Genomic DNA, 27,073 nt, shown 5'->3' with positions numbered 1-27,073 from the left:
TGACTGGAGCAAGGGAGCAGTTGGATGAATTCAAAGGATTCTCAGACGAGTGGAGCGCAGGGCCACTCAGTGACAGTTTTGCACGTTTTTGAGGTCTGACCGGTGCTTCTAATGCAAGATCGATGAAGTGTGTAAAAATGGGGTCTGATGTGAGCGCTCTTTTGAGTGGGCTTTTGCCACAGAGGAAGGGCGCGTGCGAACGAATGAGTTGACGTGTATGAATCTGCCAAGGGTATATCCTTGACAACATTTTTCTGTAATTATTATCTAGTAAACCAATAGGTCTGACGACCATATAGGCAATGCCGAATTTGTTAATGGAGATTAGGCGTTGAAATGACATCATAGGGTTTGAAATAGTCGTTGATTAGGGGGGACTCCACTGGACTTGAAATGCAAACAGCCGAACACTTGACTACGACTACGACCCCGCCAGTTTTCTCACTGGGACTGGATCCGGAGTACTTGAATATACCCCAGCTGCATATGCACGCCGACCATGACTCGGCAACATGATTCATTATCACCGCCTGGTGGGACCAGAAAGAGCCGCCGCCTCGTCGGCCAGCCTTTACTCTACGCGTTGACATGCTTTGCGAGCTTGGGCGTTTTCCTTGTGAGCTACCATTAATGAACCAACCATTGTATATCGCTGAATTGGAATATTTAGTTCGGATATGACCAAGGGTGAGACCGCCAATATCGCCATATGAGGCGCGCTAACCAGAGCCTTGCCAGTGTCATGTCGGGAATTATTACTGGCCCGCAATTTCAGGCATACTTTAAACAACCCGATAGGTACCAAATAGGCACCATGGTTGCCATTTTGGAGGTCGGAGCTTTCAGTATGTGTTTCACGTGCTTGTGCTACTATCCATCAATTAACGCTTCTTTAGTCACATCCATCGCCTCTGGTCGCATAGCCGATATGATTGGGCGACGAAGAACACTTTTCACTGGAGCTTGCGTCTTTGTCATTGGCGGAGCCATCCAAACGTTCACGCCGGGATTCAAGGTAATGGTCCTTGGACGAATTGTCAGCGGTTTTGGCGTGGGTCTCTTATCGTGAGTACACACGAGAGAGGCGTGTGCTTATAGTAACAATGGTATCCTAAACCAGGACAATCGTGCCGATTTACCAGAGTGAAATATCACCTGCCGAACACGTGAGTATATCAGCTCCACCTCGATTGATCCGGGCTTGACATTTTTGTCTAGCGAGGCAAGTTGGCTTGTATTGAATTTACTGGAAATATCTTTGGTTACGCCTCGTCGGTGGTACGTGCGACGCCAAGGATTCGAGTTTAAAAGCAAAGGCCCTGACTTGGTTGTAGTGGATCGATTACTTTTCGTCCTTCCTCGAGGGCGATTGGTCATGGCGGCTTCCGCTTTTCATGCAATGCGTGATCGGCGGTATTCTGGCAGCGGGCTCAATACTGCTTCCGGAAAGTCCTCGGTAAGCCCAATAGCGCCGCTCGAGCCAACAGATACTAAATCTATCCACCCAGTTGGTTGATTGACCATGATTACCTTGACGAGGGACGGCGAGTCATCTCGGACCTTCACGGTGTAGATCTCGATGACATGAAGGTTGTCGCTGAATTTGATGAAATCAAGGAGATGGTTGAGCTTGATGTAAGCTCATTTTGGGTATGGATGGGCTGGGTCTGATCTTGCTCGTTCAGCGGCAAATAGGAGATCGATCCTACCTGGCAATGTGGAGGCGATACAGACAGCGTGTTTTGATTGCCATGTCTTCACAGGCCTTCGCGCAATTGGTGTGTGACATATATCTAAACGTTGAAAACATGCTTACGATTTACTAGAATGGTATTAATGGTATGCTTAAATTACACCATCTGTGTTAGCTTTGCTTATAATCTTTGGCAAACCCAGTCATTTCTTACTATGCTCGTGAGTCATCGTTTTACAGCTGGCATTAATATTCTTGGCTAATCCCTTTCTTAGCGATGGTTTTCGAACGTAAGCTTCACCGCATCAACCCAAGTTTATAACTAATAGGGCGCTTCAGAGGCTGGATGGATTGGCAGAGAGGCCATCCTCATGACCGGTATCAACGGAATTATATACGTGCTTAGCACTATCCCCACATGGTATCTGGTCGATGTTTGGGGACGACGAGCAATTCTTATGAGTGGTGCCGCAGTGGTCAGTCTCAGCCTAAATACAAGTGTTTGCAATTGCTGACGACACTTGTATTCAGATGGCCGTAGCTCTTACCGCAACTGGATGGTTCATGTACATCGACCAAATCTACACTCCCAATGCAGTTGTGGTTTGTGTGATTGTCTTCAATGCTGCATTCGGCTTCAGGTAAGATAATCCGTCCCTCCTGGAGTATTGGCACTGAACGCACTCATGTATGATAGCTGGGGACCCATCCCGTGGTTGTATCCTCCGGAGGTACGTTTTCGTTTTTAGTCATTACGTCATAGCTTACCATTCATTTGTAGATCATGCCGCTGGCATTCCGTGCCAAAGGTGTTTCGATGTCTACGGCGACCGTAAGTACGCCCTGAATTACTCAGAAACAAGAGCTTTAACTGGATTAATAGAACTGGTTTTTCAATTGGGTTGTTGGCCAAGTGACGCCTGTTCTTCAAGACGTGATCAAATGGAGACTGTACCCAATGCACGCGTTCTTTTGTTGCTGCAGCTTCATACTGGGTATATCAAACTGCTTGATTTGTTGAATATTTACATCTAATTCTTTCACTACCAGTATACTTCCTGTACCCCGAAACCATGGGTATCCCATTGGAAGAAATGGACGCCGTGTTTGGCGAAGGTACGTGTCTCTGATTCATTATGGACGTTAGGGCTCATTGTATCGCAGAACGACCAAGCAACGACGACGACGATTCCGAGACTTCGTCACTTGTCCGCGGACGGCCTCGGTCATACGACTCGCCTGCTGGCTCAAGGCGTTCAAGTCCTGCGCCGAATCAGGGTTGGTTGAGCAGCGTATTTGGGCGGCGCAAGGCTGGCGATGCATATCAGGCTGTTCCAACCGGAGCAGACCATGCGTAAGAAGAAGCGACAGCCAGGTGTGGGTAGTAAGTTGCCGAGTCAGGATTCAGTAAGCTTGCAGTCAATCTTGTGCCTAGATGGGAAGGCTTTTCAACCTGTTTGCTGCATTGGTAGTATTATAATATTCTTTTCATGACTATTTGATGTCTTAAACATGGCTGCGTCGGGACCACATTGGAAGATGCTGTTCTAATAACATCCCTAATTGCCCTTGGGAAACCTAGCCCCTAGCTCACGACGCTTGAAGCCCGACCCTCCGTTTGGACTCGTATCTTTGACGGGCGGATTGGCGTTGGCGAGTGTCCCCCATACTTTATCCGAAACCCATCCATCGTTTTTGGCGTGACTCTTTCGGAAGTACGTCTATCGAAAACAAAGAGTTTAGAATCGTCCTGAGAGGAACATTGAAACACTAACCTCTCCCGCAATATCACCATACCCAAAAGCCTGCTGCGTCTCCCCAGTACCGTTGATTGCATGTCTTAATCCTGGAGCATCATCCATTCCAACCCAGCCTTGTGCACGACTGGTCCAGAAGATGGTATGTGCCACACCAGAAGGTGGCAGCAGTGCGCGAGTAAATGTTTGGTTGATGGCCGAGCCATATGCACCTATAGCTCAAAGTTAGACATTTTGCTACTGATTATCAGCAATTTATATTTACCGAATTGCATCGAGTATAAAGAATAGTTTGAAAATACTGAAAGAGGATATGAAAATGTGTCGAGCAGGGACACTTGTCCATTTACCGACGATTTGGTATAGCCAGTGGTGGACTGCGTTCCCCACTGATGTGACCCGTCAGCTCCATGTCATTCGGTTAAAAATGAAATCCGCTTTACCTGAACCCATCCATCGTCTGCATAATCCTGAGCGTTATCAAACTTCAGATTCTGTTCAAACACTACACTCCGCTTCTCTTTCCCCCCAATCACCAGCTCAGACGCGATCCGAAGCTTACGCTGCGCAGAGATAGAAGCATGCACAGTCGCATTGCCCGATGTCGCAGAGCCTTTAACACTCGGATCAACGTATGGATCCACAGCATAGGAAGTTATCTTTCCCGTCGTGCGGGTTTGAGAGGATCCAAGTGTCACGCGGATATTGCCAGATACGAACCAGTTAGAGTTGATCGAGTGAGGCGGAGACAGACCCTGTCCAAGCACGCCGAGCGTGATATTGTGAGGTCCTGAGTCGGTCAAGGTGGGTAAGAAGGGGGTAATATCGACCTAAATGACTCAATCAAACTAGAACTTGCATCAATTACAAAATCACGACTCACAAAATATGTCGGCTGGTTATATGCGCCATAAGAGGTTAATGGGCGCCAGTTGGTGGGCGTTATGCCCCCTTTTGAAGCATATGGGCTATCACTTGTCTGAATGAAAAATATCACGCACCAGTGTAAATCACTGGGAACGGCCATACGACTCCAGCGAGCTTCCCGTCCACAAGTACCTGCACTTCCCTGAAGGGACCTTTTGTCACCAATCCCGCATCTGGAGAGAAGTATGCTGCAATTTCATCCGGTGTATCTGGAAAAATGGTTTGATTGTACATTAACTCGGGAGTTTCTCGTTACTCACTCAAATACCAAAACTCCTCGGCTGAGTTACCGCTGCAATAGACCTCCACCATAGCATTCACAGCGTTGTGCGGAATAGTCACATTACTAACACCACCTACGGCGCTATCCGAAATGGCAAAGTAGTTACTCCGGTCCGGTGAGAAATTACTTAGGGGTATGATGACCTCGGAAGGAGCCTTCACACTTGGTGGTGTCTTGAGAACGTCGGAGTAGAATGTTGCAGTCAAAGTAACATAGAAAACACCATCAAGTCCTCTGAAATCAATCAGAGGCTAGACACACATATCAGAGCGAGTAGTCTTAACTCACAGGTCAACGGATATGATGTTACTAAAGTCCATCAATAGTGTGCCATTTTTTGATAACAACGCTGTATAGGGTGTCAAGTCTTTTAGTGAAGTCCAAACAGTCCCGGTCTTGGTAGGTTCGGCGCTTGAGTGGCGCCAAACTGTAGAAGAATAAATTAAACCATAATCTCCAGGCCCAAGGGGCAAACTTACTCTCAACGTGATCAAGATAAAGAGACTGTTACGAGGTTAGTATCAGTAGCTCGGGATTAACGTTTCTCAACCCACACTCAATCTATCATACTGGGTCCCATTACTTTGGAGTTCTAGTCAGGTACGAAGATTTGCGATAAGTACAATAACCCACGAATAGACCGTTAGATTTCCTACTACCGCACCCCAGCTTCCCACAGTCCCACATTCTTGATTATTAGGCGGAGAGTAGGGGACTACAGCAGGGGCATCGTAACTATTTCCAAACGCATAGCTCAGGAGTTCAACAGTACAATGAGTTCCGGTCTTTGGAACAGGAGGCGGATGCGAAATCTGCAAGTCTACGAGAGGTATAGTAGTGTTATCATTGGTCGATAAAGGTACCCGGCGATCCAAGATGTTCAACCCAGTCCCAAGCTCAGAAAAAAGATGCGCAGGAGTGGGAAGACCGGCTATAGTTTCGAGTTGTTCAAGATGAGGGACCTCAAGAACCTTTTGGCCGAGAACGAAACTTTTGGCAACAAGCAACGCACTGGCAGCACCAAACAACTGGGGAAACGTTTTCATAGCAAGTTCGCTAAAGCATGTTGATAGAATCTGCTGGTTATAAATCTGTGAGCCGGTCCATAGCATCTGGTCAGAAGATGAGAAGAAGCTGAAGAGAAGAGGTAAGAAGGGCCGGCTGCGCGTGGTCACCTCTGGATCTGGTCACCTCTGAATTTGATTAACTCATACAATTCAGCTATTGGAAATTTAGACGAGATATGCCGTGGCACTTTGGATCACACATTGATATGCTTGAGTATATGATTTCAGTTGTTTTTGAGTACTTAGAAGAGCGTCATTGTCAACACCAAAAGTACGGAGTTTCTATACTTTTGGGGTCCACAAACAAATGATATACATATATACACAAAACTAACCCACGATCATAGTCGCAAGTTCTTATGGATCCCCGTTTCTCCTCCTTGAAGCCCATAACTCTAGCTCTGGTCCTCCACTCGCCTTAGGGGATTATTCTAGGACCCCTATGGTTAGTGCAGGCCCTCGAAAGAAAAAGTTCAACCGTAACCGAGAAATATCCAAGAATCTCAGAGCTAGAAGCTATGGTGCGCTAGGAGGCGGGGATTAAAAAAATGCGCCTGTGACCACCAGGAACAATGCGACTCGCAACTGGTTGACCGAGGCTGTCGTCTTACGTGGAGAATTGCGTTTTGAGGTCCCTAAAAACCACCAGGCCGTGAAATCACGAGTTGTCTGATGGGTAGTTCTTGTATTAGTGCCTATAGTATCGATTTGGAACAGGCCCCCGACTTGGATGTTAGCCGAAACGCTAGAAATCTGTGAAATAAATAACGGCGTTTTACACAATAGCTACTATTTAATACTACTTACTAGGTGAAACTCAGATATGACATCTGAGAACTGCTTCTCATAGGCATCAAGCTTGTCGATGATTCTCGATTGGCTGGCGAATCGTTTCTTGTATCGTCGATGTTTTAGTTCGATCAATTTGTGCCTCAGTTTGTTCAGTTCACTATGAGATTATCAGCAAAAGAGTCAAGAGCTTTATCCAATTCTCTGATTTACTCGACGGACTCTTGGGCTTTGTACAAATAGTTCCCAAGGACTTTGAATTCTCCATCATCATCACAGGCATTGATACAAGCGTTGACTGACGTAGTGAGTGTTGCTACAAAGTGTTCTATGCGATTAACCTGTCTTTCTATCTCCCTACTGATCCGCCCGCGAGCCTGAACAGTTTTAACTTAGCCGATACATAACGTCATATGAATGAAGAATATACTCACCTTCAGCGCCGAAGCAGTCTTACGTACTATGCTGCCGAGTTCCGTTAGGCCAGGGACACCAATAATTTGAATCGTTGACATTACGACCGATATTGCTGGACCTAAGAGTCGCCGGCGACGGGTTTTGACACCGTTGGTTGACCTGTGCCTGGCATTCGTAACGGTACTCATCCTTATGAGAGATGGCACCGTTTACAATGTCCAGGCTCGAAGAGACAAGGGTGTTAGATGGGTAGTTCTGGGGATGATTTCCCTTGAGCCCGGTTCAAGTACTGCGTTTTTGACAGCTGGGGCCAGCAATGAATATAGACGCTCATCATAGCCGTATTGCACAGTAGCATTTATTAGTTCTTCTCCAGACCTTTCTTCACTGACACGCCGTACGGGCTCATGCTAAGAAAGGCATCTGCGTCACCAGGTAGGGTGAGGCGTGGTCAAAACAGAACTTTTGCAGAATCGTACGCGCGGGATGTAGATCCCGATTATACACGTTTTAATTATATATGGGTCTGCGCTGTCTGGATAAATGCAAATTTAATATATACATATGCGTTCAACGCGTAGATACATGAATAAGATACGTGTCGAAATTTCCGAATTCAAGTCTTCCGATCCCTTATGTCTGTTATTTGTCCTAATTGGGAGACTCCTGATAGTAGTAAATCTCCATGCCGAGCCAGCAATAGTAGGCGTTCTGGAACGTAAACCTCTCTGGTGGCATCCTTCTTGACCTTTGCCTTTTCCGCTTTCTCCGACCGGGTTAGCTGTTTTCGTCCTTTAGCAAAGATGCCCTTTCCTGACTTCTCTCCTTGGTAATAGTCGAACTCATGCTGTAGGTGTGCAGCCGCTTCTATGTCGATTTCACCGTGTAGTAAGGCCGCTCCTGCCGCCACAATCATGTCTACAAGCTTACGAGAAGAGCTAGAATAAGATGAAATCAATACACAAGTTCAAAAGGCACTGCGTGTACACTCACATCCACCCTTTGGTCACTACGAGGGGTTCCCCAAAACCTTTGACGTTTTCCTCTGTGATGTACATTGTGCTCCACCCATCGATTATGTCTTCCGTATGAACAAAATTTCATTAGCCAAGAGTCAGAAATATTGTGCGCTACGGACCCCAGAGAAAAGTGTATAAGCTCTCAGTGTTTAAACGACAATCGGCTCTGCCTCTGCATCGTTCTTTCCCTTGCCAGGAAATTCTGGTTCGGTAGTGCATTTTGTCGGTTTGTTGGGATTGCATTCATTTATCTCCCTTGTTTCAGCATCTAATATCAACAGAATATTGGCGTGCGGTCTGGAAGTGCTGTTTGACTTACTAAGGATAGAGTTGCGTTTATCATCGTACAAGCACATACGATAGTGATAGTTGTAATGGAAATCAACCGATGTTCCCAGACCAAATGGTGAGTATAGCCGGGTTTCTGTATCCAATTTACAAGGTTCCGGAGCGCCGAGACTGAGTCATAGCAGTTATTCAAAGTTCGGTGACAGGAATGTGTCCGACTTACCCCTCTGAGCTCCCGTCAACCGACATGAGATACAGTGATCCCAAGAGAGTACGACCAATATTTTTCTTCCGCTCGGCGTCATCGAGAGAGCTGGAAAGTATTGTACCGGCGACTTGCTCGGCGGCCTTGCGCAAAACCTTCTACATATTTTCATCCAAAGATTCTCCTTCGCTGGCGGCAGACTCGAGAGTGTCCATAGTATTAATTTTGTCGAGAGTGGATCGTTCCCTTTAACAAGATCTTGTGAATAATTAGAAAATAAAGCGACTCGACACCACGTACTCATGATAGGCTTTCTATTGTTCTTCGCTGATAGTTGTATCATAAGGCGCTAGCAGACTATTAAGAATTCGGTTTATTAAGACGACCAAACCAAATCGTAGCGATGTATTTGCTTACCGCCATTTATCTATGCATTTTATCGCCCATTCACCAGCTGGTTTTTCTCGAGTCCATGCTGGATTCTGTATCACATGAATTAGGGCAAACTCTTGGTGGGCGAGTTGGATCAACTTACCTCGTTACAATTTGGAGCAGTCCCTTTCTCAAGCTTTGAAGCTGGCAAATGTTGGCATGTTTCTGGATACATTCCTGTGGGGATAATCACAAACTGTCAGCGTGAAGGAGGCATGATGGCAGTAGTTGCGGTGGAATTCTGCGGGTGGGGAGAGCGCAAATTATAAGGCTTAAAATGTTACAGACGTGGTGCGACTGCGTTGGTTTGAATTCAACATGATGTCACAAGTTAGGTGGATAGACAGATGGAGGCATCGGGACCTCAACCCGATTCAGTTGTGAACAATAAACCGCGTTATTTTGCATACGTAATTTCTACAACTTCCAGAGCTTCGTTATCGCATCCCGTGCATTAGCTAAATTATTGAGATACATTCCGACTTTCAGTTATCAGAGGCTATTCAAAGATCTAATAGCTACAATGTGAATTCACAACTTGAGTGCAGCAACATAGCGAACGGGAGCTTATATATATGCATCGCAATCTCAAATACGCAATCAAGATCTTATTAAACGGTTAGGATATGGTACAGTCACACATATAAATCGGTTAAATCGCGTTAAGTGTTATTTAGAAACAATCACACAGAGCCTTTCATCCTTGACGAGCCAGCCATAGTCTTCGCTGAGGTACGCAGTATGGGCTATTGGCGGGGGTATCTGGCTCTCCCAATACCATGCGTTTGATTTCTGGAGCCAACGCACGCTTTCCAGTGTTCTCACCCGTGAAATACTGGAACTTGTTCAGGAAAGAAACGGCGGCCTCGGTGTCTGCTTCGTGGTACTGTAGGACACCGCCCGACGCTAAAAGAATGTCTGCCATCTTTCGAGGAGATCTAGGTGGATTAATCATTATTTACACCAATACATTCGGCGCAAAAACAATTCAAAACTTACAGCCAACCCTCAGTCCCGAACAGCGTCTTTTCGAATTGCTTAATAGTAGTTTCGCTCATAAACTGGGTACTTAAACCACCGTTTCCGTCTTCTTGCTAAAAACGAATCGTAAGTCCACACAGCTCGGCAAAATTCATTGAAAATACCATACACCACCAAATATGATATAGGCGTTATTGGAACCTTCTTCCTCGTCCTCTTCCTCTTCGTCATCACCCTCGGACTGACTGGGAGGTTCAGCTCCGCAGTCCACAATAGTTCTCAGTTTAGCAGCTTGGAGAAAGGGTCAATATTGCATATGAATTTTCAAAAATATAGGCTACTCACTAAGAGATGCGAGGCGCTCGTCAGATAGCTTATGAGATCTCTGCCTAAAGTAATATTCATAATGGAAGTCAACTGAAGAGCCAATTCCGAATGGGGAATACAATCGACTGAAGATATCCAGGTTTCGAGGCTCAGGCGGGCCGTTGCTAGTGTGTATCAATAGGAATACGCAAAATAGGTTGGTAAGATAAGGAATTACCCTTCATCCGATCCATCCACACGAAGATAGTAGAATGAGCCAAGCAAAACATAGGCAATTCGTTTTTTGTGGTCAGCATCCTGCGGCTGGGCGCTTCCCATGATGGCAGCGGCAATATTCTCGATCGAATCTTGCAGGATTGTCCAAGTCGGTTGACCAAGTTCTTCGGCCTCAATGGGGTCCGATTTGCCGCCTCGTATTGTGTTTATTCTGTCGAGCATAGAGCGTTCCCTTGGAGGATGTATAGGTACAATGCATTCTTGATGGTTCTATTTAGAACTCACTCGTAATATTTCTTCCACTGTGCTTCGGTGATCGTAGAATCATAAGGTGCCAAGAGACTGTTGCAAGTGGATATCAATTGTACGAACATGAAGCAGAAACAAGATTTTGGACGTACCACCAAGTATCCACACATCTCTTTCCCCATGTTCCAGTAGGTTTGTCATCTGACCATCCTGGGTGCTAAACTTATAGTGATTAATGGTTTGAAGCCTGTACAAGAATGCGCACGAACGGCAGTGGAAGTCCAATTGGGCGCTACGGCCTTGCCCTTCTTTCCTCGAGTTGTAGGCCTCTTCTTTGTTGGCCGTTCCTCGTCACTATCGATATGATTAGGTCCAACCCATACCCAACCGCGTTTAGGCATTTTATATGATGATGATAGTAGTTGTAGAGTAGAGGGAGGGGTGACGACCGATGACGCGTAGCTCTTAAGCTAAAGTAAGGGTAGTGGCAATCAAGATCTGAAATTGGTCACAATACAGTTCGAGGAGGCCTCCCGAATGTCTATTTTCAAATTGTTTCAGGCTTGCAGAAGGAATTTCACTTGGCAAAAGAAACTCCAAAAATCAACCTTTCTGTTAGCGTGGCTTACAAAACTAAAGAACAATACTGTTGGTGAGAGAACAAGCAATAATGTACAAAAAAGAAGAAAACAACACCAAAATTATCCAAGTCACCTCCTCCAAACTGACAAAGTTGTGCAAGTGGCCTTTATGTGGTATCACCCATACATTGTACTGACAGCAGTGTAAATCTTCCAGAACCCAGAGCAGTCAAAGACATGCCAAATGGCAAGAACACCAAGTTATGTATTGAGAAGTGGTGGTAAGCCAAGTGGCACAAAGTTTGCAAACTGATTCACAATTGGTGTTCAGTCTTCTCCCCCCATATAATCACAGAATCTCCAAAAAAGAGTGGAAGACATACTACAAGTAAATTCAAGCTCCTGCCTGTTTGATTTTCACTGACTGCTTACCCAGAGAACAATCTGCACTAGACAAGGCCAATATGTGTGGATACCCTGCTAAACCTACTCTCAAGCCAGAGGGGCTGTGTGCCAATCCCTGGATGGTACTACAGACAGCTTTGCAAAATATTGCTGCCACAATCTACAGGAGTGTCCTGGATGAAGATGAAAAGATTGCAATTGCTTGCACATTGCGCAGGTTGTTGTATCTTCTTGAACTGGATGGCAAAGTTGACAAGTAAGTCAATTGCCATTAGTAAAGGCTTCTTGCTAAGTTACCATTGAGTGGCCCCTGCTCAGTATCTGCAAAGACTTGACTCTATTCACCATTTGGCATTGGAACCTCAATTGATTTTTTGTACAATTATCATTTTAGAGTTCAATATGGTGAAGCATTTGGATCTTTAAGTATATGTTGTTTGTTATCAATAGCAGTTCACAGCTCACCATAATCCTAATGATCAGTTGCAATGTCAAACCATGTTGGAGACCTTGATTCAGAAAGGCCTAGGAAGTTGAGGGCAATTAAAGGGGTTGACACCCCTCAACTGGGGAGTGTCAAGATATTCTCTTGGGTAAGTTTGGTGCATTAAAAACAGCAACCTTGCTGAAAATGATATTCACAAAGGGTGGGGGCAAAAGGATTACAGCTACAACAGCAGATAGGATCAACTATTTTGAGCCACTCTGTTTGGCAGCAGTGGTTGGTTGTAAGTTATCATGTGATTGCTCATAAAAGCCTGAGTATAAACTTATGTGCATGCTTAGGTTGCCTCTCAAAATGCACAATATCCTCTTTGCTGCTGGAACCACCCTCCAATATGATGAGGATTTGTGTCCTAGACATCCTTAAGGGGTGTCAAGGAGGCAGGCACTTGCGGCTGGGTAAATCTAAGTAAAAGTTGCTTAAGGCAACAAGCAAGCTACCTACTACAACAACCAACTATACTATGGTGACAAGATGCTGTAAGGCGTCAACAAGCTACCTAAGTACAATGCAGACAACGCTTAAGGTGTGTGACTAAGTAGGTTACTGCCTGTAAGGGCTTGTACAGTGATGGGATGTGACAAGAGGTAATCAACCTGGGTGTTACCATGGTTGGTTGGCCTCCTTATATATTACAGAGGTGACTAATTACAAATACATTGTGTGTGGGAAAGGAAGCTATCTATATGTAATAAGAACCCCACTCTGCAGTTGGCCTTACTCATACATACATGTCACTGACATGTCATGATGATGTCATAGGTGGAGGTGGCTACATGTGCTGAGTAAGTGCAGATGGGGATGTGGCTTGGCACTTAGCATATGATATAAGCGCCAACGTCATGTGATCAGAAATACTGTCTGTTTGTCTTTGTTTAATTTTGAGAAAATTGGAATAAACTCCATGGTATTGACTGTGTCTACAACAATTTGTATTCAACCAATCCCAAGGATGAAAGCCACCAGAAACTTGCATTCTTCAAGGGCAAAACCACTGGAGATGAACTGAGTAGGGTGAAAAATGACCTCTTTGATGAACTGTGTTAAGAGTTGTGTAAGTACAGGAGTAAGAAAGAATTACTATATACAAAATGTATATGTGAATAACTAAGAACTAGTATTAAGAATCAGAATATATGCACAGAATATATGCACAATGTAAGCTAGGTTATCAGGAATAACAACTCCTAACAAATAGTCTAGCAACTATGAAGTGCAGGTGGTTGGTTATATCTAGTACCTTAGACTAATGTTACTTAAGCCTAAGTGACTAAGGGTATGTATACCTAAGGTCTCTGGGGTAGTACCTTAAGTAAGAGGGTTACCTGACTAATGTACAGGATTTATAGGATTTGCCTAATAAGTATATGTCTGTTAAGAGTTGTGTAAGTACAGGAGTAAGAAAGAATTACTATATACAAAATGTATATGAGAATGACTAAGAACTAGTATTAAGAATCAGAATATATGCACAGAATATATGCACAATATAGGCTAGATTATCAGGAATAACAACTCCTAACAAATAGTCTAGCAACTATGAAGTGCAGGTGGTTGGTTATGTATAGTACCTTAGACTAATGTTACTTAAGCCTAAGTGACCAAGGGTATGTATACTTAAGGTCTCTAGGATAGTACCTTAAGTAAGAGGGTTACCTGACTAATGCACAGGATTTATAGGATTTGCCTAATAAGTATAGGACTTATATATGCTTAAGTAAGACTTAAGACTTATGGGGTTTACCTAAAATATATCTAGGATTTATGAGATATTGTAGATAAAGCTATCTACAATATAAGGGGTATGGTGGATTGAAACACTATCACTCAATCACAACAATCCTTACAGTATTGTTGCACTATACTCAATGTTGAACTCAACAACTGTGACAGTCAAGGGGCACAGGGTTGCAGTAAGTACACTAATAGGTTACCCTGTGTCTGTTGGGACTGGCCTATGGTCTTAGTGCGCCAAATAACCTCCTATGCTATTTACAGTGAGTCAATCACTAAAGTAAATGTGCAGATAAGCTGTTAAAGGCTTGTGTGTATATGTCAATATATAAGAGTGGATAAATGGATTGTTGTACACCACTGTAAGGTGGGTACACGCTGATGGAAGCGGGCGCTTAAGGCCGTACTACTACACTGGGTTATGTAAGACAACTAACTAAGGCTATACTAATAGCGCCTAAGGCACTCTACTTCTAACTACTGGCAACAATGGGGCCTGAGGCCTGGGAGGTGTGATAGGTAAAGGGGGTGGTGAGCGTCTGTGAACTACTTAGGGGCCGGCTACTTAGCTGGCTGGATACCTTCTCTAATGAGTAAGAGACAAGGTAAAATTGACTTGGTGTTTCCAGTTGATTTCCCTGCTGTATATATAGACAAAGCGCACTATCTACATGGTCTGTGCGCGTGAGAGAAAGAAGTACAGAGGGCAAATGAGAAGCATGCTGCGGGCTGCGTAGAAGCGTGGATTGCTTCTAAGCGCCCTTGGCACGGCATCTTGGCGCGGCATCTTGGCATAATAAGCGCCAAGATCACGTGATTGAAAAAGTAAAGATAAAGAGTCCGTAAAAAATACTAAAAATAATAGAAAAATTAGACAAATCCAATGGTATAATTCTTGAGGGTGTAACATGGATGCATTGGAAGCGTCTTCACAGGGTCCTTTTATACCCTGAGAAGGCGCACAAACAAGTATATACATGATTGATACCAAGAGGGGGCACAGGAGGTACAGGTGGCAACTGAAACACTTGAGGGAGCCAATACTTTGGTACATAGTAAACAAACAACAGATCCTAATATTTGCCCCAAGGCAATGTTTGCCCCAAGGCAGTATTTACCTGTGTGGGTCCTTAGATGTCCCAAGGCTAAGTGTTTCATCCTTGGAGTAAACAGTCCCAAAGGTAGGATACTGCTGCATTGGGTACTTACAGTAAATGGGGCATAACTCTGCCAAATGTTGTCTGTTTTGGGATTTTGACCCAGCGTTCTGGAGCGCACAAACAGGCGCACCTAAGCGCAAGCAATTTGGCAGTGTGGGATGCCCGGGTGATGGAGAAAAGGCGCATTTAGTGCGTTGGCGCTTAAGGGCTGATTAAGCGCCGGAGCACTTGCCTATGCAACAGGGGGGACCCTGAATATTTCTGTGTGTAGCCACAAGATAGAATCTTGAATAATAAATACTACAAACAAGAGAAATATTACTTGTTACTGTTTATCTACTCAGCTGAACTTATGTATATTTAAATGAGTGAGAAAACAGCATATATGCAAAAGGCATTTGTCCTGGACATGGTCACATGACCAGTACAAGTGGTTGCATGCTGGCCCAAGCCCAAATTTGGGGGGTAGCAGGTGTAATCATGGGTTGTCAGCAGAGGAATAATAGGGCTCTATGGCTTAGTGGTCAAGCTGGTTCAATTCTGGCTAGTTCTATTTTCCTCTGTTTATGACAGCATTGCATATTGAGGGTATTCCTGGGGTTTGTAGGTTTTGTGAAGGTCATCATTGGATAGAGGGACCTTGAAAACCTTAGTTTGCATCTTTATCACATTTGTTTACTGTAAGATTACTAGTGTAATTAATAAAATAAGTACAGATTATTGAAGAAATTTCATATCCATAACAATATCCCAGTTGTTGTTGTTAGCAAGCAATACAAGTGTACAAATGGAATCTAATTGTACAACAGGTGCAAATGTCTTATCAAAGTTGATACCTGGCTGTTGGCTAAAACCTTGGACAACTAATTGTGCTTTATAGCATACTGGTTCACCATTCTCATCTTGCTTGAGCGTGAGAACCCATTTGTTCCCCATTGCCTTGCGTTTGTAGGGTAATTCAGTGAGTTTGGTTGTGTCTAGTTTGTCAAAGGTATTGACCTCATTCTGCATTGCCTTCCACCATTTGAGTGCCTGTGGTCCTGCAAGGGCCTCCTCCATGGTTGGGTTGTTGGCCGCCGTGGTAATGGCTGCAAGGGACCAGGGTTGTTCCAGATCCCTGGTCAACGCCAAGGGGAATCTGGCTTGGTTGGAGTTGCACCTGATAGCCTGAGATGGCTGAATCTCTTGACCAGTCTATTGTTGATAGTCAAGGTTGATTTGGGTGTTGTTGGTGTCTCCAATGCATAGGTGTACTTGGACAGGATGGAAGGTGCGGAGAGTAAGGTGGAGGTGTTGTTGGTGGGGAGATGGTATGAGTAGTTGATCTTGCTGTTGGAGCTGTTGGCATTGCTGGAGCCGGTGAATATATTGGAGATTTCTAGAGCTAGGTTAGTTTGTTTGTTCCTTATGCTAGGATTAAACTGACCAGACAGGGAGTGTTGTAGACACAATCAATACCACGGAATTTATTCCCATTTTCTTGGATTTAAACAAAGTTAAACGGACAACATTTTCAACCATGTGACTTTGGCGCTTATATCATATGCTAAGTGCCAAGCCACATCCCCATCTGCGCTTAATCAGCACACATAGCCACCTCCACCTATGACGTCATCATGACACATCAAGTGACATGTATGCATGAGTAAGGCCAACTGCAGAGCAGGGTTCTTATTGGATTAAGTATATCATATAGTGTATTTGTAAATAACCCATCTGAAGAATATATAAGGAGGACAACTGACCATGGTAATACCCAGGTCAATTACCTCTTGTTGCATCCCACTTTGTACAAGGGCCTTACTGCCTGGTAACCACTTAGCTTACATTGTCCACACTGCCTTAAGAGGCTTCTCCATTGTACTTAGTTAGCTTGCCATTGCCCTTATAGGCTTGGCTGCCATAGTATAGTTGGTTGTTGTTGTAGGTAGCTTCCCCATTGCCTTAAGCAACTTTTTACATAGTTCTATACGGCCATAAGCACCTGCCTCCTTGATGCCCCTTAAGGATGTCTAGGACACTAGGTAATTGACCTTAAGTTGGTTGCAAACCGTGCCCACAAGCACACCCACTCAGCTCAACAATGAGAAGGCCCCCTGTACTAGCACAAGGGAAATCAAGTGATTAGGATTGCCTTTTGCTGTCAATAATCAAACCAGCGTTGTCCCCACTCAGTACTGAATTGCTATAAGGCAGACAGGTTCTAATTGTCTGCATACCACTGGTTGCCGCACCTTTTGTTAGTGACCCTAGACAGCCAATCCACCTGCTTGCAGAAGCACTGCCCTGTATCATGCCCGTCCACAGCAGTTCATCAGGGTGAGAACTGTTCAATGCTAGGCCGGTTGAGGCAAGGGTTTAGCATATACATACAATAAAGCACTCATAAGTCCTGACAAAGGCACCTACTAGTTCCCCCCTCATCATCCACCATTACCTCCTGCACCCCCCTCAATCTTCCTCCTGAGCAACCGCCCACACTGGATGCTTGTACCCCACACATCCAATGGCAACCTGCTCCAGGCCGCCCTCTCAAGCTTGCTCCCCTGTTGATCAAGGACAGCTGGGACCCAAATTTCCACCAGCCTCCCCTGAGCTTGGCAAAGTCTCCCTTGAGCGGGTCATCTGCCTCCTTTGGGGACTTCAGTCCCAAGTCAACCGCATTGAGCGGACCCTCTTGGAACAAAACAAAATTAATTGAGAGGTTTGCACCAATGTTGAAAACATCTCCCAAGCAGTTGATGTTGTCAAGGATGGGCTTGCCCAGCTCCAGCTCCCCCAGGGTCCCCACACCCCAGAAGATCAAAAACCCCCTGCAGTCAAGGAAACTCCCCAGGCCGCGCCTAAAGCCAAGCCTATTGGCAAGGCTCAACCCTTCCTTGGGGCTCCAGCCCCCATCCTCTCCACAGGGGCCCCAAGGCGCAACCCCCTCACCTTATTTAACCCATATCCTTCCTCCTCCTTCCCTTTGGGACCAGCTCCAGCTGCCCAGGGACCTCCACCAGCGCCCCAAGTCACTCCAGCGCTGCCTCCAGCCCCCTCTACCATGAAAGTAGATCACCCCAATGCCTTCAAAGGCAAAATTGGCTTGGAGGCCAAACAATGGCTGACATGCATGTTGGCCTGGGTTTGCCTTAACCAAAGGCAATTCCCAATGGACCTGGAGGTCCTTTCCTTCCTCCTCAAGAATATGACAGAGGCCGGCAGAGCATGGGCTCACCCCCACCTGGACCAGTTAGGGTCCCACTGCGCGCTCATCCAAACTGTGGATGAGTTCAAAGTTGAGTTCCTGGCTGCCTTTGGCAACCCAGACGCAACCAGGGCAGTGGAGCAGAAAATCACTTCCCTCACACAGACTGGCACCTGTGCCAAATATATCACCAAGTTCCGCACACTGCAAATGGAACTCAACTGGAACAATGCCGCTCTCTGCAGCCAATTTGCATGCAGCTTACATTGGGAAGCCCATAGGCAAATTGCCATGAGGGAGAGACAACCCCAAACCCTGAGGGAACTGCAAGACGCAGCCCTCATTATTGACAACACCCTCTGTGAGGAATGCACTAGCCACCCGCCACAGGGTAGTAAGTCTAGCAAATCCACTACAACCCCCAACTGGGGGCAAGTACTGGCCAGCAGGCCACCAAAACCGGCCCCCTCTCCTCTGATCCCAACTACATCTTGGAGGAAGAACGCAATTGCCGTTGCACAGAAGGCCTCTGTGTGAAATGCAGCAAACCAGGGCACAAGTTTGCTGAATGCCAGACCAGATGGAAGGCTACCCCTAAGGAGGACAAGGGGAAAGCCAAGGAAACCGCCAAAATTGGCAAAGACTCTGAGTACCAATTGGGAAAAGAGTAAGGGTACCTGCTGCCGCGTGCAAGGACCCCAAGGACTCTGGCTGTGTTGAAATCTGTAATATATCTAGTAGCTCAAATAGAATCTCTCCCCTTTTCACAATTTCAATCACACCAGAGAAACAAGTGGAACCTTTAGAAGTCCTGATAGACTCAGGCGCCACCTCCTTGTTCCTACACCTGTGTACTGTGGAATCACTCTGCCTTCCACTCATTGACCTCCCCACACCATGGACCATCACTATGCTTGATGGGTCAAGCCCCCAGGCTGGCAAAATCTGGAAGAAGGTGTTGCTAACCTTCACCTTTGATGGCAAAAAGATGACGGAAACATTCCTCATCTGTAACACCGGAAACCACTTGGCCATCCTAGGTTTGAAATGGCTAGATGCCCACAATCCAGATATAGATTGGAATTCCTGCACCCTGACCTTTCCCCATGCACCACCAGAACATGTAGCCATTGCTGAGGAGGAAGAAGCTGATCAAAACCCCCTTGAAGGAGTACCCTCTGAATACCATCAATATGCCAAGGTATTTGGAGAAGAAGAATTCAACAAGCTCCCTCCACACAGGCATTACAACATTGCAATCAAACTAATGGAAGAAGGCCCACTTAATTTGCCCCTGTACAGTATGACTGATGCCAAATCCGCCACACTCAAGGATTGGCTCAGGGACAAACTTAAGGCTGGCAAAATACGCCCCAGTAAATCCCCTATTAGCTTGCCTGTTATGTTTGTCCCAAAAAAGGATGGCTCCTGCCAATTGGTTGTAGACTACCAACACCTGAATAATTGGACCAAGAAAAACATGTACCTGTTACCCCACCCTGATGACCTCATGGCCCAGCTCCATGGTGCTAAGATCTTTACTAAGCTAGATCTACGGTGGGGATACAACAATGTCTGAGTCAAAGCAGGTGACAAATGGAAAACAGCCTTCCAGACCAAGTACGGCCTTTACAAATCCCTGGTCATGACCTTTGGCCTGACAAATGCTCCTGGCGCTGTTATGGATATGACATTTCTCCATTAATCTGTACTTATTTTATTAATTACACTAGTAATCTTACAGTAAACAAATGAGATAAAGATGCGAACTAAGGCTTTCAAGGTCCCTCTATCCAATAGTGACCTTTACAAAACCTATAAACCTCAGGAATACCCTCAATATGCAATGCCTTTTGCATATATGCTGTTTTCTCACTCATTTAAATATACATAAGTTCAGCTGAGTAGATAAACAGTAACAAGTAATATTTCTCTTGTTTGTAGTATTTATTATTCAAGATTCTATCTTGTGGCTACACACAGAAATATTCAGGGTCCCCCCTGTTGCATAGGCAAGTGCTCCAGCGCTTAATCAGCCCTTAAGCGCCAACGCACTAAATGCGCCTTTTCTCCATCACCCAGGCATCCCACACTGCCAAATTGCTTGCGCTTAGGTGCGCCTGTTTGTGCGCTCCAGAACGCTGGGTCAAAATCCCAAAACAGACAACATTTGGCAGAGTTATGCCCCATTTACTGTAAGAACCCAATGCAGCAGTATCCTACCTTTGGGACTGTTTACTCCAAGGGTGAAACACTTAGCCTTGGGACATCTAAGGACCCACACAGGTAAATACTGCCTTGGGGCAAATATTAGGATCTGTTGTTTGTTTACTATGTGTCCTGGATGTCCTTAAGGGGCGTCAAGGCAGCAGGCGCTTGTGGCCATATAGAACTAAGTAGAAGCCGCGTAAGGCAGTGGAAGTGCTACCTACAACAACAAACTATCTAACTACAATGACCACGCGCTATAAGGCGGTGGCAAGCTACGTAAGTACAACAAGAACAACGCTTAAGGCGTGTGACTGAGTAGTTACTGGGCTATAAGGCCCTTGTACAGTGAAGTGATGTGACAAGAGGTAATCAACCTGGGTGTTACCATGGTTGGTGGCCTCCTTATATATTCTAGGTATCAACTAATTACAAATACAGTATATCAAATATGTGATCCAATAAGAACCCCACTCTGCAGTTGGCCTTACTCATGCATACGTGTCACTGACATGTCATGATGACATCATAGGTGAAGGTGGCTACATGTGATGAGTGAGCACAGATGGGGACGTGGCTTGGCGCTTAGCATATGATATAAGCGCCAAAGTCACGTGATTAGAAATGTTGTCCATTTGTCTTTGTTTAAATTTGAGAAAATTGGAATAAATTCCGTGGTATCAATTGTGTCTACAACACTGCCCCCCCTCTAAGGGCCTTGGCAGCGCCAAGCGCCTTCTTTTTCATTTCTTTTTCTTACTTTTCTAAAAAATTTTTGGTGTTTTTTAGATTTTCTTGGGGTTCCCACATGTTTTCCTTGGGGCTGTAGCCCTTCCATTTGACCCGGAAGAACCATTTCCCATTTTGCTCCTCTGCATTGGTGATTCCTTCTACCTTGTATTCTTCTTCTCCATCCACAGTGACAGGTGGAGGGCAGTTTTCAAAGGTGCGCTTCTTGTCCCATTCAACCTTGGACAGTAATCCTATGTAGAAGACATTGTGGATCCTCATTGATGGCAGGAGTTTCAGGCAGTATGCACGGTTGGAGATTTTTTCTGTTATCTCAAAGGGGCCCAGGCGTTGTTCTGCAAGCTTAGGACTCAGGGTCTTCAGCTTCACATTCTTGGCGTCTAGCCAGGCCTCTTCTCCAATCTCAAAGTTAATTGGTTCTCCTGTTTCTCCAGCTGTCATGTGGATCTTTGATTGCCGGAGCGCTGCTGCTATTTCCCGCCATTGAGCTTCCATTTGTGCTGCCAATTTGTCTGCCTCTGGTATGTTGGTAGGAATGCTGCTAGGGGTGAGTGCTGGTTCCCATCCATATAGTGCCTTGAAAGGTGATTTGCCTGTAGCACTATGAACTGCGTTGTTGTAGGCAAATTCTGCCATTGGTAGCCATTTGACCCAGTCCTTTTGGTTGACCCCTGAGTAAGCCCATAGGTAGTGCTCAATTGTAGGGTTCACGTGTTCTGTTTGCCCGTTGCTCTGTGGATGATACACCAAGGAGAAGTGAGGGTCTATTCCTAGGCATTGGTACAGTGCCTTCAGGAATTTGTTATTGAAGACTCTTCCTTGGTCCAAGACTGTTTTCTCAGGCATGCCATAGCGTTTCCATATGTGATGTAAGAATAAGTCTGCCAGTTCTGGGGCCTTTAGTTTCTTGGAACATTCCACCAGGATGACGTATTTGGTGAAACTGTCTACTATGACCAGGATAGAGTCACTACTTCCATCTTTGGGCAGGTCTACAATCATATCATAAGATACGTGTTGCCAGGGGCATGTAGGCAGTTCCAGGGGCTGAGGAGGGATGGACGCATACTTGGGTTTTCTAATCTGTTGGCAAGTTTTGCAGGAATCCACATGCCAGTATGTGTTGGCACAGATGCCTGGCCAGTAGTAATTCCTTGAGATCAGTTCTAGTGTGCGTTGCCTGCCTGGGTGTCCGGCTAAGGGGCTGTCATGGAAGAATTGTAATAGGTCTGTTTGTAATGTTCCAACGTCTGGGACTACAATTCTTCCTTGATAAAACAGTAAACCTGCCTCCATTTTGTAATCTTTGAATGCCTGTTTGATGGACAGGGGTGCCTTTGACTTGTTTTGGAGGAATTGTAATATCTCTTCCAAGGATTTGTGTTATAACCTCCTTACATATACCATCAGAATCGGACGAATTTTCTGTTATTTTTAGTATTTTTTACGGACTTGATATCTTATGTTTTTTGATCACGTGATCTCGGCGCTTATTATGCCGAGATGCCGCGCCGAGATGCCGTGCCAAGGGCGCTTAGGAGAAATCCACGCTTCTGCGCAGTCCGCAGCACGCTTCTCATTTGACTTCCATACTTCTTTCTCTCACGCGCACAGACCATGTAGATAGTGTGCATTGTCTATATATACAGCAGGGAAATTGCTTGGAAACACCAAGTCAATTTTACCTTGTCTCATCTCATTGAGGAGGAACCCCAGCCAGCTAAGTAGCCGGCCCCCAGTAGTTCAGTAGTCGCCCCCTTACCTGCACTCACCACTCCTCCCAGGCCTCCGGCCCCTTTGTCATCAATTAGCAGTAGAAGTCCGCCTTAAGCGGCAGTAGTATAGCCTTTATTAGTTAGTCAGATTAGTGTTGTTAGTAGTATTACGGCCTTAAGCGCCCGATCCCACTAGCGTGTGCCCACCTCACAGTGGTGCACGACATTGTAAAATTGACTTGCTTGTAGGCTTGATCAACAAGGAGAAGACTCCCTGTACTAGCACGAGGGAAATCACGTGATCGGGGCTACTTTGCGGGATATAATAATCAAAAATCCCCCACCCCCACGTAGTACCAAATTGCTACAAGGCAGACGAGTTCTAATCCCCCGCATACCACGAGTTTCGCCGGAACTCTGCAGTTAGCGACCCTAGTCAGCTGAAGTACCCGCTTGCAAAAAACCCGCTCATATCACGATTGCCAGATCTGTTGATTTGTTGTAGGGATTGTCCAACGCTAGGTATTTGACGCAAGGGTTTAGCGTATACATACTGTGTAAAAACCGCTCATAAGTCCTGTATCAGGCACCTACCTTCCCCACGCCGTATCCATTATTCCATCCACACGCTCTGGCGTCCCTCACCCCTACTCCCGTCCTACCAGCCGCTCCAGTCAACGTTCCGTGGCAGCCTGCTCCCAACCACCCTCTTGCGGCCCATCACCCCCTCCGCAACACCTGCCCGGAATGGAACCGGAGCCGACCCTTGCCTCTCTCCTCGAGGCTATCCAAACCCTCACCAGCCAAGTTGGGTCCTTGCAGGCCCAAATCCACACTCAAGGCCAACAGCTCTCTGAGCTCAAAGCCATATGCAAAGAGACCAACAACCTCGTTGGAGACAAGGACCAGGGCGGAGCTCAAGCCAAGCCTGGCCCATCGACTGGGCCTATCACTCCCCCCACTCATACAGGGGGAGAAGCGCACACTCCAGGAACGGTTAGGCCTGGACTCAAGGCCCCCTTCCGCCCTTCAAGAGGCACAGGCTTTGACTCCAAGGAAGAAGAGGAGCCAAGAAGAGCCCCCAAAAAGGAGCCTATGGGAATGCCTAAACACTCCCTCAGTTCCCTCACCCCCTTCGATTCCGGGTCCTCAGTGAAACGACCCAAAATGGAGTTACCAGACCCTTACAAGGGAGATACCAGGGGAAGGAAGGCCACACAGTGGCTCGATTGAATGCTCCTTTGGGTTGCCCTCCACAGGGATCAGTTTGATGAGGAGGAACAGATGGTGGTATGGATTTTATACCACATGACAGATAAGGCCGCCGACTGGGCCCTCCCCATCATCGGAACCATCATCAAGGGCGAGGGAAATCCCCCAACCACCATCCCGGCCTTAACGGCCAAGTTTAAAGAAGCCTTTGCCGATCCAGATGCGAAGAGGGCGGCCGCCAGGAAGATTGCTGCGTTGACTCAGACCACCACCACGTCTGAGTACGTCACAGAATTCCGCAATCTCATGGCGGAACTTGACTGGAACACTGAGGCGTACATTGCCCAGTTTACACGCGGTCTTCACTGGAAGGTGAAAGAACTCCTGTCCACCAAGGACAACATTCCCGACGATGACCTGGAGGCCATATTCGCCGCCTCAGTCAAGATTGACAACACTCGCCGGGAGAACGAGGAAAACCGTCCCAAGAAGGCTCCCGCCAAGGCTCCGGTCGCCACAACCACCTCTACCTCCACCACCACTACCCGGGTCCGCCTATCCAAGGACCCCAATTATGTCACTCCAGAGGAACAGGACCGCCGCCGCGCGTCTGGCCTCTGCGTCAAGTGCGGCCAAAAGGGGCACGGGATTAAACAGTGTCCCAACGGCTGGAAGGCAACCATCAAAGAAGTGGCCAAGGTTGCAGAGGACGAGTCGGGAAAAGAGTAGGGCCAAGGAAAGCTGCCAAAACCTTGAGCCAAAAATAAACGTATCTGATGTATCTTGTATCGAATTTGTATCTGTGGCTTCTTTAGATTCAATAAAAAACCACTCCTCTATATTGATTTACACATGAACAAATACTTGGCAGAACCCTGAAAACCCTTATAGATTCCGGAGCAACCTCCAACTTTATTTCCCCAAGTATAGTGGAAAAATTAAAAATCCCAAAAACCCTACTTGAAAATCCACGAGTAGTGAGAATGTTAGATGGTACTATTTCACAGACTGGTCGCATTTGGCACCAGGTTCACCTGCGGTCTCGGCCAATGGCCATAACCACTCCATTCCCTTCCTTGTTTGCCCCATTGGCAACACCCCGGCTATACTAGGCATGACATGGCTCACTGCAGAATCCCCACTCATAGACTGGCAACAGGGTCTTATCACGTTCCCGGAACAAGTACAGATTGCCTCAGAAGAAGAAGCAGATCCGGACCCTTTAGCAGACCTCCCCTCTCAATATCACGAGTTTGCTAGAGTATTTGGCAAAGAGGAGTTTAAGGTCCTCCCCCCACATAGGGAGTACAATATCTCAATCGACCTCATTCCGGATACCAAACTGTCCCCTGGTCCTATATGGCATGACTGATGCAGAGTCCAAGGCGCTCAAACAACACATCGACGAAGAGTTAGCCACGGGGAAGATCCGCCCTAGTACTTCCTCAGCAGGCGCCCCGGTTATGTTCGTAAAAAAGGCCGATGGATCCCTTTGTCTGGTAGTTGATTATAGGAAGCTGAACGACGTAACCCACAAAAACGTCTACCCCCTCCCAAGGCAAGATGACCTAATGGCTAAATTAAGGCACGCCAAGATGTTTACCAAGCTGGATCTACGATGGGGGTATAACAATGTCCGGATCAAAGAGGGAGATGAATGGAAAACAGCCTTCAGGACCAAATATGGGTTATTTGAGTATCTAGTAATGCCCTTTGGCCTCACCAATGCCCCGCAGCATTCCAACATTTTATGAACGACTTATTTAGGGACCTCATTGATGTCACTGTGGTTATATACCTGGATGATATACTAATCTTCTCAGAGAAACCTGAAGACCACCCAACCCATGTCAGGGAGGTCTTATCACGGCTCATGAAGAACCAGTTATTCTGCAAACTCTCCAAGTGCCACTTCCATGTCACGACAGTAGATTATCTTGGTATCGTCATCTCCCCAGCTGGGTTCTCAATGGACCAAAAGAAGATTGAGGCCGTCACTTCCTGGCCCACTCCCAAAACGATCAAACAGGTTCAGGCTTTCTAGGATTTGTCAACTATCTTAGACGGTTCATTCCCAATTTCAGCTTGGTTGCACGTCCCCTCCACAACCTCACCAAAAAGGAACCCCCTGGTCATGGGGTAACCTAGAGGAAGAAGCATTCCAGGAACTGAAACTCCTTGTCACCCAGTCACCGGTCCTCATCCACTCCAACCCAAACCTACCCTATTACTTGGAAACAGATGCATCGGGAGTAGCTATGGGCGCCATATTAAGCCAAAGAGGACCAGACAATCAATTACACCCTATTGCCTATATGTCCAAGTCGTTCTCAGGGGCAGAAGCAAACTATGACACCCACGACAAGGAACTCCTGGCAATCATCAAGGCCTTGGAGGAATGGAGAATCTTCCTGGAGGCAACAGAAAAGCCAATACAAGTCTTCACGGATCATAGGAACTTGGAATACTGGATGCAGGCACGGACGTTCAACAGAAGGCACGCACGCTGGCGGATTTTCCTGAGCAATTTCAACTTTGAAATACACTATCGCCCAGGGAAACAATCAGGAAAACCCGACGCCCTTTCCAGAAGGTCAGACTACATAGACCCCAGTAGAACCAGAAGTCATGCTACCGTCAGAGGTTTTTGCCAATACATCAGAGGCAGAACTTGAGATCGTCACGGAAATCCGGAACAGGATAAGGGAAGACCCCTCCCTGGAACCCATCATCCAGTTCCTAACAGAGGACGCAGATAACGCACCTCCCTCTATTCGGAAAGCCTATCGGGATTATGACTGGGAAGAGGACCTCCTATGGTATCGCGGGAAACTAGTGGTACCGGACTCAGAACCCCTTAAAGAAAACTGCTAAGAGAATTCCACAATTCCCCACTAGCGGGCCACCCAGGACAACAAAGGACACTCGAACTGATCAGTAGGTCCTACTGGTGGCCTGGCATG

General features: G+C 46.2%; 12 protein-coding genes across 12 annotated transcripts; 5 read left to right on the top strand and 7 right to left on the bottom strand.

Annotated features, from left to right (window-relative positions):
• Positions 1–499: 499 nt before the first annotated feature.
• RhiXN_00128 (Sugar (and other) transporter) lies at positions 500–3,051 on the top strand (the record flags this gene model as incomplete). The annotated part of the gene is made up of 19 exons (XM_043319947.1): positions 500–616; positions 671–687; positions 739–845; positions 897–1,065; positions 1,121–1,166; positions 1,219–1,278; positions 1,335–1,456; positions 1,509–1,635; positions 1,686–1,778; positions 1,827–1,839; positions 1,897–1,914; positions 1,969–1,983; positions 2,033–2,169; positions 2,225–2,334; positions 2,391–2,424; positions 2,475–2,525; positions 2,577–2,688; positions 2,744–2,809; positions 2,858–3,051. The coding sequence occupies 19 exons, from the start codon at positions 500–502 to the stop codon at positions 3,049–3,051; spliced, it is 1,608 nt and encodes a 535-aa protein (XP_043178959.1).
• Positions 3,052–3,252: 201 nt separating this feature from the next.
• Positions 3,253–5,706, bottom strand: RhiXN_00127 (peptide-N(4)-(N-acetyl-beta-glucosaminyl)asparagine amidase A; the record flags this gene model as incomplete). Its single annotated transcript, XM_043319946.1, has 11 exons — positions 3,253–3,414; positions 3,469–3,662; positions 3,716–3,839; positions 3,894–4,280; positions 4,334–4,401; positions 4,452–4,586; positions 4,638–4,894; positions 4,949–5,087; positions 5,140–5,164; positions 5,215–5,242; positions 5,294–5,706. The coding sequence occupies 11 exons, from the start codon at positions 5,704–5,706 to the stop codon at positions 3,253–3,255; spliced, it is 1,932 nt and encodes a 643-aa protein (XP_043178958.1).
• A 561-nt stretch (positions 5,707–6,267) lies between these two features.
• On the bottom strand, positions 6,268–7,031 carry RhiXN_00126 (uncharacterized protein; the record flags this gene model as incomplete). Its single annotated transcript, XM_043319945.1, has 4 exons — positions 6,268–6,480; positions 6,535–6,676; positions 6,730–6,893; positions 6,951–7,031. 4 exons carry the CDS (start codon positions 7,029–7,031, stop codon positions 6,268–6,270), a joined length of 600 nt encoding a protein of 199 aa, XP_043178957.1.
• A 518-nt stretch (positions 7,032–7,549) lies between these two features.
• RhiXN_00125 (uncharacterized protein) lies at positions 7,550–7,991 on the bottom strand (the record flags this gene model as incomplete). The annotated part of the gene is made up of 2 exons (XM_043319944.1): positions 7,550–7,871; positions 7,927–7,991. 2 exons carry the CDS (start codon positions 7,989–7,991, stop codon positions 7,550–7,552), a joined length of 387 nt encoding a protein of 128 aa, XP_043178956.1.
• Positions 7,992–8,101: 110 nt separating this feature from the next.
• Positions 8,102–9,052, bottom strand: RhiXN_00124 (uncharacterized protein; the record flags this gene model as incomplete). Its single annotated transcript, XM_043319943.1, has 6 exons — positions 8,102–8,220; positions 8,272–8,411; positions 8,464–8,553; positions 8,608–8,691; positions 8,863–8,927; positions 8,981–9,052. The coding sequence occupies 6 exons, from the start codon at positions 9,050–9,052 to the stop codon at positions 8,102–8,104; spliced, it is 570 nt and encodes a 189-aa protein (XP_043178955.1).
• Positions 9,053–9,574: 522 nt separating this feature from the next.
• RhiXN_00123 (uncharacterized protein) lies at positions 9,575–11,051 on the bottom strand (the record flags this gene model as incomplete). The annotated part of the gene is made up of 8 exons (XM_043319942.1): positions 9,575–9,815; positions 9,877–9,971; positions 10,028–10,149; positions 10,204–10,349; positions 10,403–10,633; positions 10,687–10,743; positions 10,803–10,867; positions 10,920–11,051. 8 exons carry the CDS (start codon positions 11,049–11,051, stop codon positions 9,575–9,577), a joined length of 1,089 nt encoding a protein of 362 aa, XP_043178954.1.
• A 417-nt stretch (positions 11,052–11,468) lies between these two features.
• Positions 11,469–12,006, top strand: RhiXN_00122 (uncharacterized protein; the record flags this gene model as incomplete). Its single annotated transcript, XM_043319941.1, has 4 exons — positions 11,469–11,512; positions 11,563–11,619; positions 11,668–11,892; positions 11,955–12,006. 4 exons carry the CDS (start codon positions 11,469–11,471, stop codon positions 12,004–12,006), a joined length of 378 nt encoding a protein of 125 aa, XP_043178953.1.
• A 3,746-nt stretch (positions 12,007–15,752) lies between these two features.
• RhiXN_00121 (Retrovirus-related Pol polyprotein from transposon TNT 1-94) lies at positions 15,753–16,094 on the bottom strand (the record flags this gene model as incomplete). Its single annotated transcript, XM_043319940.1, has 1 exon — positions 15,753–16,094. The coding sequence occupies one exon, from the start codon at positions 16,092–16,094 to the stop codon at positions 15,753–15,755; it is 342 nt and encodes a 113-aa protein (XP_043178952.1).
• Positions 16,095–17,541: 1,447 nt separating this feature from the next.
• Positions 17,542–19,804, top strand: RhiXN_00120 (Retrotransposable element Tf2 protein; the record flags this gene model as incomplete). The annotated part of the gene is made up of 4 exons (XM_043319939.1): positions 17,542–17,688; positions 17,740–18,758; positions 18,806–18,892; positions 18,964–19,804. The coding sequence occupies 4 exons, from the start codon at positions 17,542–17,544 to the stop codon at positions 19,802–19,804; spliced, it is 2,094 nt and encodes a 697-aa protein (XP_043178951.1).
• A 1,385-nt stretch (positions 19,805–21,189) lies between these two features.
• On the bottom strand, positions 21,190–22,479 carry RhiXN_00119 (Retrotransposable element Tf2 protein; the record flags this gene model as incomplete). The annotated part of the gene is made up of 1 exon (XM_043319938.1): positions 21,190–22,479. One exon carries the CDS (start codon positions 22,477–22,479, stop codon positions 21,190–21,192), a length of 1,290 nt encoding a protein of 429 aa, XP_043178950.1.
• A 1,166-nt stretch (positions 22,480–23,645) lies between these two features.
• RhiXN_00118 (Retrotransposon-derived protein PEG10) lies at positions 23,646–24,839 on the top strand (the record flags this gene model as incomplete). Its single annotated transcript, XM_043319937.1, has 2 exons — positions 23,646–24,118; positions 24,158–24,839. The coding sequence occupies 2 exons, from the start codon at positions 23,646–23,648 to the stop codon at positions 24,837–24,839; spliced, it is 1,155 nt and encodes a 384-aa protein (XP_043178949.1).
• A 385-nt stretch (positions 24,840–25,224) lies between these two features.
• On the top strand, positions 25,225–26,984 carry RhiXN_00117 (Retrotransposable element Tf2 protein; the record flags this gene model as incomplete). The annotated part of the gene is made up of 5 exons (XM_043319936.1): positions 25,225–25,462; positions 25,488–25,806; positions 25,878–26,139; positions 26,195–26,723; positions 26,773–26,984. 5 exons carry the CDS (start codon positions 25,225–25,227, stop codon positions 26,982–26,984), a joined length of 1,560 nt encoding a protein of 519 aa, XP_043178948.1.
• Between the last annotated feature and the right edge of the window lie 89 nt (positions 26,985–27,073).

This window comes from Rhizoctonia solani, chromosome 4 (genome assembly GCF_016906535.1).
Source record: "Rhizoctonia solani chromosome 4, complete sequence".
NCBI classification, from domain to species: domain Eukaryota; kingdom Fungi; phylum Basidiomycota; class Agaricomycetes; order Cantharellales; family Ceratobasidiaceae; genus Rhizoctonia; species Rhizoctonia solani.
The sequence above is the reverse complement of the archived record's forward strand: the minus strand, read 5'-3'. Positions and strand labels throughout refer to the sequence as shown.